At 35.5% G+C, this 11,492-nt stretch overlaps 1 protein-coding gene across 2 annotated transcripts; it reads left to right on the forward strand.

The window, feature by feature from the left end:
• The first annotated feature begins 1,228 nt into the window (after nucleotides 1–1,228).
• On the forward strand, nucleotides 1,229–9,330 carry LOC101258739 (uncharacterized). 2 transcript variants are annotated; one of them, XM_010320283.4, is made up of 10 exons: nucleotides 1,229–1,447; nucleotides 1,712–1,834; nucleotides 2,275–2,395; nucleotides 3,448–3,576; nucleotides 3,862–3,971; nucleotides 4,066–4,249; nucleotides 6,243–6,440; nucleotides 7,057–7,284; nucleotides 7,406–7,604; nucleotides 8,882–9,330. In XM_010320283.4, exons 1-10 carry the CDS (start codon nucleotides 1,425–1,427, stop codon nucleotides 8,983–8,985), a joined length of 1,419 nt encoding a protein of 472 aa, XP_010318585.1. In that variant the 5' UTR covers nucleotides 1,229–1,424; the 3' UTR covers nucleotides 8,986–9,330. The 2 variants fall into 2 exon arrangements, with proteins under 2 accessions (XP_010318585.1, XP_025885982.1); XM_026030197.2 differs by lacking the exon at nucleotides 6,243–6,440 and having other exon boundaries at nucleotides 1,235–1,447.
• Nucleotides 9,331–11,492: the final 2,162 nt, after the last annotated feature.

The raw sequence follows: 11,492 nt of genomic DNA on the forward strand, positions 1-11,492 counted from the left end.
GAAGGATTTTAATTTTAAACTATACAATTTTAGATTTTTCACTAAATATAGAGGCACATGCTAAAACATTCTTTCACCTACCATTTTACTTAACAAGAACGTCGGTGAACATCGAAAAAACCTTTAAATAATATTTATCATTTTTAAAATTTATATTTTTAAAAAAAACTACTATTTAAATATATTCTTAATAATATTTATTTGAAATTCATAATTCAAAACTCATTAATTGATAAAAAACAAACACGTTACACTATTAAAAGATTAATAATTAGTGCAAGAGAAAGTAAAAAAAAAGGCTAAAAATTAATTATATGAAAGGATCAATTTGAAACAATAAAGAATACTATAGTAAATAATAAGAATGAATGGAGAAAGAAAAAATTTAAGCCCTTTACATACTAATAATAATAAAAAAAAAAGGAGCAAGCATATGAAAATGTGGGGTTGGTGAGGTTCAAACCCGAATTGTCTGTGTGGCGAACGCTCTCCTTTGCCAATTAAACTGATCCGCGCTTCAGTTACTGGGTGACAAAAGTAATATATATTGTATAAATATAACATTTTTTCGAGATCATCGGTGCCGTGACACTCCCCACCTCTATACGGAAATCCGCCCTTGTATGAAGGTTGAATTAAAAGAAACATTCCTTATAATTTTTTTTATAAGAAAAAGGAGAATACAATGACTGTAAATATTTTAAAAAGCGCGTTTAACTTTAGTATGTAAGTATGATAAGCGAACAAATACAATTTATTTTGCTCGTTCTAAGCCAACTAACCTATTTTCTTTTTAAAAATTTTTAATTTCTACTTATAAACCCAAATTATGCTATATTTGTTAAATTTCCTTTCTTGTTATTATGATATATTTATTAAATTTCCTTTCTTGTTATTCAAGTTTGTAATTTATAATATACTTAAATTTCTTTGAACTTTATCATGTAAAAATAAAGTTACAAAAATCAGCATGTCTTATATTGAAAACTTCGTGTATTAAAACTTTAAAAAGACATTTTAGAGTTATTTCTTCTTGCTAAATTAATTATAAATATTTTTGTGGTTTTGCATATATTAATTATATATAACATAATTTTTTAACCAAAAATACTATCAATACTCTTCTATTTACTTTTGTATTATATTTTATTTAAATATATTAGAGGTTACACAAAATTACTTTTTTTTTAATTACTTAAAAAGAAAGAAATTAGGGTGGGAAGTGAAAATTTGGAAATTCTATAAATACTACTCCAAATCCCCCAAAAATGTATTTTACAGCATAACACCATCTCCTCTCTCCGGCGCCGATCTCATCCGCGCTAATTTTCACAAAGCACCGTTCAAAACCTAGCGATAATTTAGGGATTTGAGGATCAACTTTTCAGTCTCACTGTATGAAAGTTCGGATATAATTCAGCCAAATGAGTATCGAGTCATTCAATAGGTAAACTTCGTATTATGCCTGGGATAACTTCATTATTGTTGCGATTACTAGGTGATTTGGAAACTGTTCTTTCCTATTCCCGTTGAAGAATGGGAATTACTAGATAGTTCGTCACCACTTCGACCTAATTTCAAGAATTTTCCTGTAACTATATGTGTATTTTGAGTTATTGAAATCTGTTGTTGTTGCTGCGTGAGTGTAGCAAGATGCTGATCTATTTGTTCATCTGAGGTTTCTTGTTATGTGGATTTATTTATTGGATAGGTTGGTGAAACTTGCGGCAAGAGCTTTCTATGACGACATTACAACTAAAGGCGACAACCAGCCCAAGTCCGGTAGAAGTGATAATAGAGGAATTGCAGTGGTGATTCTTGACGCACTCACAAGGTTATCAGAGGAAAAGATACAACGTTACTTTTTTGTAGTTATATCTTACTTCTTCAGTCTGTTTTTGACTTAGAAACTTTATTTAGATATTTTCAAGAATTGCATGTATAGTTTGTGCACAATTCACCCTCACACCCACAACCTACATTGTATTTCAAGAATTGCATGTTAGTTCGTGAACATTTCACCCACACACCCACAAACTGCATTGTATTATCAAGAATTGCTTGCTTAGTTTATGCACAATTCACCCACACACCCATAAACTGCATTGTATTATCAAGAATTGCTTGCTTAGTTTATGCACAATTCACCCACACACCCACAAACTGCATTGTATTTTTAAAAAATTGGATGCTTAGTTTGTTCACAGTTCACCAACACACCCACAAACTGCATTGTATATTCAAGAATTGCATGCTTAAAAATCATTATTTCAGGAGGCAATGGGTGAGGGAAGAAGACTTGGCAAAGGACTTGAAGTTGCACACGAAACAATTACGCCGCACCTTGCGGTTCTTTGAAGAAGAAAAGCTCATCACACGGGACCATAGGAAGGAGGTTGGTTTTATGCTCTATTGTATAAAGATGATACCGGCTGCCCTTTTTCATTTACATAGGATATTATTTTGGAAGATTTAGCCCTCTTGATAACTTTAAGAAGGCTTAGTTTCTACATTGAGAGTGTTCCAGACTTTAGATATCTGAAGCAGCACCATCTGTTTCCTTAGCTTAGCAATTGGTTCCCTTTATACAAATTCATCCTAAGTAAAGAGGAAGATGTGAGGAATTTGCTGTTTGGTAACCACATGGCTGTAAGGTGCACACTAAGCTGTGCCTCTTTATTCTATTTTGAAAATATGGTAGATCTTTGATGTAATTAATTCAAACAATATCTTATCTAAAAACATGAAATTGTTACAAAATTTTCTTTGGTTACCTACCAACACAAACAAACAATAAGGAAACCAAGGGTGAAGCTCAGTCTTACGTAGTTCATCTGTTTGCTTAATCTAGCCAAAAAAATTCACATTTTCTTATTATGAACCATTAAAAGATGAATCCTATTTTGTAATTACCTTATGCATTAGTACGTTCTTCAACCTGAGAATACTCTTTTAAGTTGATTTTTCTAGGAATTTCTATTTCTTCTTTGGTACCATGGTCCATGGTTCAAATCATTGAGACCTGTTAGGCAAATGCATTATGACAACAAGGAATAGGAAAGTTTCCAATTACAAATACAAAGTAGCAGCATTTTGTCTTCTGTGTGTGCTCATATTTTTTTAACCTCAGCCCTCATTAACTTAATTGTATTGTGGGACAAACTAATGGCGTTTTAATGAATGTTTACGGATCCTCCTCTTTTTACAAAGGATGGTGGGTGGAAGGGGGTGATTTGGCTGCATATTCTCCCCCCCCCCCCCCCCCTGCCTACCCTTATTAACTAGTTGCTAATGTGCAACCAAGTATACCTTCCTTCTGTGCCAAAAACTGATGGGTGAGAAGGGGGCGATTCAATTGTATATTCCAGATATTACTAACATCAGATTTAGCCTGCAATTTCTGTGCTAGATGATCTGTCATCCGTTCTTTAACATCTTCTGTTGCAGGGAGCAAAGGGTGCTAAAGTATACAATTCTGCAGTTGCAGCTACTGTTGATGGTCTGCAGAATGGGAAAGAAGGAGATGACAAAATAAAGATGCATACTCATTCTTATTGCTGCCTGGACTATGCACAGGTTTCCACCCCAAATCCCTTATTTACCAACTTAGTGTAGATTTATTGAAGTATTCTGATACTTCTAGTCATAGCATTTCCCAACTTGACGGATAGACAAACAACCAAGAGACATGAGAGACTTAAGTAATCTATAGTAACAAAAACTTTTGCTTATCATGGTACTAGCACAAGCATTGATTGTTGAGCAGGGATAACTTCTCATGCATCTTGATATCATTGATATTTAACTAAATTGGTACTTCCATGGAAGTTGAAGATTCAAGGGGCATTTCAAATTCTGCAGATATATGATGTCGTGAGGTACAGACTGCACCGAATGAAGAAAAAGTTAAGAGATGAGCTGGATAACAAAAACACAGTGCAGGAGTATATTTGTCCCAACTGTGCGAAAAGGTTCTGCCTTCAATACTGCTGCTAAGTTTTGGCTCTTTGATAGGTATGCATCTCATGACAAACTCAGGATTTGCCTTAAAATATGCAAATTCAGATATACTGCGCTGGATGCGTTGCGGCTGGTCTCTACTGAGGATGAGTACTTCCACTGTGAGAGTTGCAATGGGGAACTAGTGGCAGAGAGCGACAAGCTAGCTTCTCAAGGGTCCACCGATGGGGATGACAATGATAGGAGACGCCGCCGTGAAAAGTTGGAAGACATGCTTCATAGGGTGGAGGTTTGTCTTATTTCTGTGTTATGTTTTAGGGTGTTCTATTTTTTTCTCTCGTTGGAGGCTCTCTTTTAAATTATAATCATTTCATTTGGTCATGTCATACTGCTGGTTCTCGGGTTGGGGTGTTTAGTGTTCAGAATGTGATAAATGAAGCAAGAGCAAGAGCGAGACTGAGAGAGCAGCTACAACCAACTCTATAGTGCAGTGGGTTTATAAGCGTCTTATTTCACCAGGTCCTTTGGTGGATATATACAAATATACATAAAAAGAAGTCAGTGAACTGTTTTGTCAGTCTAATCTATACATCTTTGCTAGTTTGCTCTTGTTACATCATGCATTTTCAATGTCCACAGTTACTAAATTATGCTGTTTGCTTTAACTTATGTTCATCTATATTAAGCTTATGTTTATCTTCAAGAAACTTATGTTCATCTTACTCTTTTCATTTAAATATGTTAATTGTTTTGTTGTCTTGCTTGTTTTCAAGATCAACGTGGACTTAATAACTTATCTGGACTTAAAACATCAGCTTTCAGCCTTTTATATTCTTGGATTGGTTGATAACAGAGAGTCCTTAGGCCTATAATAGGGAGTTTGACACTTTGACCTGTATATTGATGCCTAATAGATATTCTCCCATTCAGGGGTATCCTCTCTACTCAAATTTTTGGCACACCTATTACTAACTTCATCAATAGATGTGCTTTCTTTGATTCTGAACTTCTTTTGAACAAAGCATTGTGCTTGCTGTTTCCCACGTCAAAAAACCAATTTTGTTATCACAAACATGATGTACTCCCGATGTTCCATTTTATATGGCACTCAGTGCTTCTTTAGTTTGTTAAAAATGGTACTTCCCATATTTGGAAACTCTTTAACTTAAAGCTTCTAATTCTACCTTGAATGGTATGTCTAATGTCATGGGATGTTTGAAATGTACTTGTTCTTGATCAAAAAGTTTTATAAGTGTACGGTTGGTATGTGTCAAAAGTTTTTCTTTCTTAAAGCCTTGGTGCGCCCATGAGATCCCTGGATAGAAAAATGAGATAAAACACCATATTGTTGTGTAGGTTCTCTACTTTTTTGTTTTGGTCTACCTGCATACAGGAGACTTTCCTAATTAAATGAAATCACTCTACTTCATTAATTTTTTTTTGGAGTGATTGCAATTTAAAGCTATCTATTCTTTTTGCTATCACTGTTAGTGGAGGGATTTATATACACCGCCTCTTATCCCTTATCTCTTTTTGGTGCACCCATGAAATCTCTAGAACTGTAGAAGCATTGAATATTGGGTGTTGTAAGATTGACTTGACCAAGACGTATAGTTGCTTTATATTTTAGGTGAACTTCATGCTTCTTTATTCTAAATGAGAGAAGGGCATTTTGTCCTCTTTTTTTGAAGTATGTAATCTGATTATTTTACTTGATTAAAAAAGTATAATCTGATAAGAGGGTCTCATAAGACAGATCTATGAAGTTCTTTTCTCGTTTTTGGTTGGAAATTGGTGGAGTCCCTCTCTGTTTCTCTCTTTCGCTATCTGCCAAAGTGCATGCTTCTCTATATCTTCTTTTGTCCTGAAGGAATTCGATTTTATCTTTCAGTTTAATAGAGCATGATTTTTGTGGTAGCTTTGAAAGAATTTCTTTATTTTGTATAGGCTGAATTTTTTTAAGAAGAGATTGTATCTTGTCATCTAGTTTGAAAAGACATTTTCTACTACAAAGTCAATTAACTATTCCTCAATCTGTGAACTAGTCGGGACAATATTAACAGCGTCTATTTTAGTATTACAACTTCTCTTGGATTATTTATTTTTCTTTTGGATGAGCTATAGCCCCTCGTTGTTTTTTGATCTCAATAACAATTGGTGAATTATGAAAAACCTTTTCCTCCTTTCCTTTTTATTTTATTGTAACCCTGGATATCTGAGAACTTACCAACTCTTTCCTGTGCACATCTGATTCAGTTTACTGAGAACTAAAAGAATTGTAGGCACAACTCAAACCATTGATGGATCAACTTGCCAGAGTAAAAGATTTACCTGCTCCTGAGTTTGGAAGCCTTCAAGCATGGGAAGTGCGAGCCAACGCTGTGGCCCGTGGTGCAAATGGAGATAATGGAAATGACTCAAAGTCAGGACAAGGGCTTGGATTTGGTGGAACACCTATGCCGTTTGTAGGGGAGACAAAGGTTCTTTTACCCAACCGGAAAAGGAAAAAAGAAATTTTGTTGTTACAGTCTTTTACTTGGAAGCTCATCATTATGTGTTTCTAGTTGCTTCTTGGAAATGCAATGCAGTGATTTTGGTGTATATTCATGCTCATGCGTCATAGTTACGACTTGCATGTACATGACTTTTTCCAACACACACTCATATATCTGAACTGGAATTAGTGCACTAGTCCATACAGTGAGGTCGCACAACATAGCTTTTGCTCTGTGTTAGGTAGTCTTCTGATCAAATCTTGAAAACAACCATTTTAAATCCCCTCCTTTTATTGCAACATTGGAAGTTTTCTCCCTTTTGTACCTGTGAATGTCTTGATTATTTGTTTATACTATATACAAACACTTCTGTTTCCTTTCTCACTGATAACTTGAGTTTATGTTTATCCTTTAGCAACGATTTTTTCTCAATAATACGATATGTAGCAACTGCTTTGAATGCTTTCAATAAAATATCTGTCTTTTCTTATGAGTTTGACGGAGATAATAGTGCCCAAGTTATGTAAGATGTTGATTGAGTGAAATACATCCTGAAACTATTGTGTCATGAATTTAAACCACTTTTTGCTGTTGATTGCAGGTTGAAGTTGCTTTCTCTGGTCTTGAAGAAAAAGGAGATATCAAATCCGAGGTTTCAGTTACACCGATGAAAGTTTTGCCTCCATGGATGATAAAGGAGGGAATGAATCTTACAAAGGAGCAACGTGGAGAGGTCAAGCAAGAATCAAATATGGAGGGTACTTCTGCTGCAGCAGGATCATCTGATGACAAGAAGTCCATAGGATTTGAAGATGTGAAGAATATACAGGTTAATGTCATTGCCTTTTGTATGGATCATTTGCTCTTTCTGCCCTGTCCTTTCTTGCTTGAATTCTCCATATGCTGTATATTGATGCTTTAATGCCTTCTCTTTTTCTTGGTTTTGGTAGGATGAATATATTAAGGCATATTATGAGGCTCTATTCAAGCGGCAAAAAGAGCAAGAAGAAGCTACCAAATTGTTGCCGGAAACATCAACTACAGATGGAGTATATAACCCCTCTACTGAGCGCCAAGTTGGCATGAAATCCAAACGTGAAGAGGAGGACGAAGGAGAGGATGTTGAATGGGAGGAGGCCCCACCTGCAGGTAATATTATATTGTTCATATACTTCAGTCTCTTGAGTGGTTGAGGATAGGAGGACTATTCAAAGAAGTTGATAATGGAGGTGCTAGTAATTGAAGTTATTGGCTTGCTACATCATGAGGTTCAGCTCCTTAACTTGTTCGTTGATGGGAGTTGCTGGTGTTGTACTGTCAACTGTGTACTGCTTTACTATGAGCTGTTCATGGTGCAAACGTTAAAAAGACACTATTATGCACATTTTTTTTTTGGTTTCCCACAAATGCCAAAGTTTCCTCCACTATGTCTACTTTAACAGCCAGGACAACACTTCTTTTCCTAATTGTTAAATATTGTTCTGAAAAGTTACAGCTAACACATAGTGTGGTATTTTAAAGGGAGCAGGGTAGAGGGGTTGGCGAATATTCTGAACCTTTGGACACACTGGGGTTGGGAGATTTTTTGGGTATCTAAAGATTTTTAAAAATAAAAGGAAAATTAAGAACATTGAAGAAAATTCAACTTGTCAAAGTATGCTAACAACTCTTCACATCTTTCACGAATTTATGTTAAAGAGCGTAGGCACATACGCACAACACCTATAGTTCTGAATAACACACTTATATGTCATAGAGATGCCAAGAAAGTGATTACATACACAATTTGCTGTCATGTTTGAATAAAATAACTAGTCTACGAAAGCTGAGAACTGAAATATATGGCCATGTGGGAATCCATGCAAGAGAGGAGAGATATGGATAATTCTGTTTGAGAATACTTAAGGTTCCAGTGTTAACCGAGCTTTGACTTTCTGGAATGTAATAGTCTTTCAAAGTCTTTTTACTCAATAACAGAAATCGATTGCAAACGCCATGCAAGCTCTACGGAGTTATAGAAGTTGGGCCTGTAAACTGAGCAACATGTGTCATGCACTTCGCACTTCCTAGGAAGTAGTAGTCTTAGACTATTAAAAGTGGCAGTAGATACACTTTGGATAAGGAGAAAGTGTAATGATTTTCCCACGAAGTTCAGGTGTGTAGGTGAAACTTAGCGACCAGTTAGAGAGGATCTTCTAACTTCTTATAGTTAGTATGATCTCTTACTTTGTTCTGCTTGCTTGATTAGAGTTTTATATGTGATGATCACTGCTAAATTTTGTCTTGTTACAATTCTTTAGGCTCTGATTCTTTTTTCCCTCTCTCCCGAATCCTGCTTCTTCATTTTCACTTTCAATTTATAGGCCGTGTTTGATTTGCTTAGTTTTGAAGTTCAACTATCATGTTCACATTGGATATGTTTTCAGGTAATACTACAACTGGAAATCTCAAGGTAGACTTGAATGTTCAAGCAGATGCTTCGGAGGATGACAACGATGAAGAAGATGACATAGACTGGGAAGAAGGTTGATGGTCAAAAGTAATTTAACATACACTGGGAAGAAGGTTGATGGTCAAAGTAATTTTTAAGCTGCAAAATACAAATGCAGACTGCCTGAAGTCTACATGCATGTTTGTAGCTTTGTGAAGAGTACCATCGTCATCCTGACATGGGGGTCGTTTGGTTAAAAGAAACTAAGCTATGTACGAATTGTGTAATACAAGGACAAATAACGCATTATTTTTATTGAGTGTTTTTTTTGGGCACTGAAAATGGGATATGCAAGGTAAAATCAAAATTTGGGTTTTACTTTTTTTTTTTTTATTATAAATATAATAGAATCTAAAAGAGTACTGATGATGGATTTGAGGAAAAGATGGAGTGATTTTGTCTTTTGATGTTTAACCTATGTATTATTATTCCATATTATATCAGGTATAGTTTATAATAGATGATGCATTTAGGCATCAGCACTGAAATGCTCACTTCAGGGCGCAGGTACACATAAATCTTCCCATAACACTCTCTATATCTTTCCTTGTTTCCACTTTCAAGTTTCAAGAATATTTTTAGTTGGAGCATTGATTTAATTTCGAAGTCCAGAGAAGCACAGTAAGGAAGCATTAAAAACAAATCATCCATAAGTCGCTGTGAGGCTTTTGTTATTAATAATAAGTAATATCATAAAATAGTAACAAGACATTCTAGGAACCGGCAAGAGGGGTTGCTTGGACGATAAACACTCTCCACCTCCAACCACCAGTGGAGCAACAAGAGTGGGAGAGGTGAAAAGGAAGAAGACATTAAAGAACTCTAAAAAGAATAAAGAATTCTATGAACTCTGATGTCTATCAAAGCATAAATCTGTAACTCTCATCACACAGATGATAAAAGGAAGGGATCCCAACCTGCACTGTCACCAACACCCCAAAGCCCATTTTCGAACTGCAGGAACTGTTGTTCAGTTGTAACTGAAGATGTGTGTGTTAGTCCATTCATATCAGGCATCATTATTGACCCATTTAAAACATCTATTCCCCCAAATGCAGACAAATCAACCGTTGGTTCACTAACTGAAACTGGCCATGTACAAGTAGCAGTAGTACTATTACCACCACCAAAAATGTTAGTGTTAATGTTATTATTTATATTTATAGTAGTATCAAATGAAACCTCGTCTTGGACTTGACTCATTTGTGGTTCTCCCCATGGTAATGTTCCTTGCTCGTTAAGCCACATTATTGCTGAATCTGTCCCACTATACAGCTGGTTATCTTGACATTGTGACGATGAGATCATGGGCTGATAATCGTTCGTCATGAGGCTTATGTAATCAAGATTGTGATTTCCCCTGAACAAGTAATCAGAGCAATTCTTAACATGTCCAATTTTAGGTAATTTCTCACTTTGTGTGGATGTTTTCTTGATTTCACTACAAGGTACTGATGGTTTAACTTTGGATGCTAATTCAGAAGATGAATTAGAGGCATAAGCTTGAATGAAAGATCTTGAATTCTTGCTGTTAAAGAGTTTAGCTTTAAGTGCACCAACAAGACTATTTTCAGGTTCCTCTGTTCTGCAGGCTTCTTCAAAGTTAAAAGGCTCAGAATTTTCAACAATACTACTACCTTGTTGGGAATCAGACGCGGGTAGTTCAAAATTAGTACGAGCATTAGCCCCTCTTAATGTGCGAGCAGCTTGATCATAAGCCCTTGCAGCATCCTCAGCAGTGTCAAAAGTACCAAGCCATAGCCTCACCTTTTGCAAAGAGTCTTTGATCTCTGCAACCCATCTTCCTGATGGCCTTTGGCGAACACCAACAAATCTTGGATGGCCCCTTGATGATGGTTTTCTTCGTGTTCTAATACCGTCATTTGGCTGAGGTGGTGGCGGCTTCATTCTTGAATATGTTTGGTTGAAATTGGAATCAAAAGTTCATGATAAGGTGTCTGTCTCTAAGCTTGGTGTCTTGAACTGTTGAAGGTATAAAATGGACAAGGTATCTTTGAATTGTCACAAATGGACTAGAGGAAAATGATATTCCTCTGTATATAAAATTATAAACACAGAATGAAACTTTCTATTGTTGCAGGCCATGTTGGTTCTATCGACTCAAAATCATAAAATATGACCAATTTATGGCAAGATATCGACGATTTTATATAGTTGTACTATGTGCTAATGCATAAACTTCCAAATGTATATGTTGTTTTCAGAATGATGTGATCAATATAATTTGGATGTAGACATTCTGTTGCCCCTTATATACATTCAATCAATGCTACAAATGGCAAGTCACTAGAAAACACAATTTCTTAAAAAGATTTCTGGTGAAACTCAAAGACCAGATCAACTCTATAACTTGACTAGTTCTACAGGTTAGATAAATGTGAAATAATATTTATGTTGTAATGACAAGATATATGTATATCAGTAGAGTACGTTAATTAAGTTTAAGGTTCATTTGATAATGTATTGAATTTAATGGAACAATAAGCAGCAACATTATATGAAAATATGTGCTGGAGATAATAGCC

This window comes from Solanum lycopersicum, chromosome 3, assembly GCF_036512215.1.
Source record: "Solanum lycopersicum chromosome 3, SLM_r2.1".
Classification (NCBI taxonomy): domain Eukaryota; kingdom Viridiplantae; phylum Streptophyta; class Magnoliopsida; order Solanales; family Solanaceae; genus Solanum; species Solanum lycopersicum.

What these genes read in the sequence shown, in the direction of transcription:
- LOC101258739 (XM_010320283.4), top strand. Translation starts at nt 1,425, where the DNA reads ATGAGTATCGAGTCATTCAATAG. An exon ending in CACGGGACCATAGGAAGGAG is followed by an intron (nt 2,396 to 3,447) that starts GTTGGTTTTATG and finishes CTTCTGTTGCAG; the next exon opens with GGAGCAAAGGGTGCTAAAGT. An exon ending in TGTCCCAACTGTGCGAAAAG is followed by an intron (nt 3,972 to 4,065) that starts GTTCTGCCTTCA and finishes ATGCAAATTCAG; the next exon opens with ATATACTGCGCTGGATGCGT.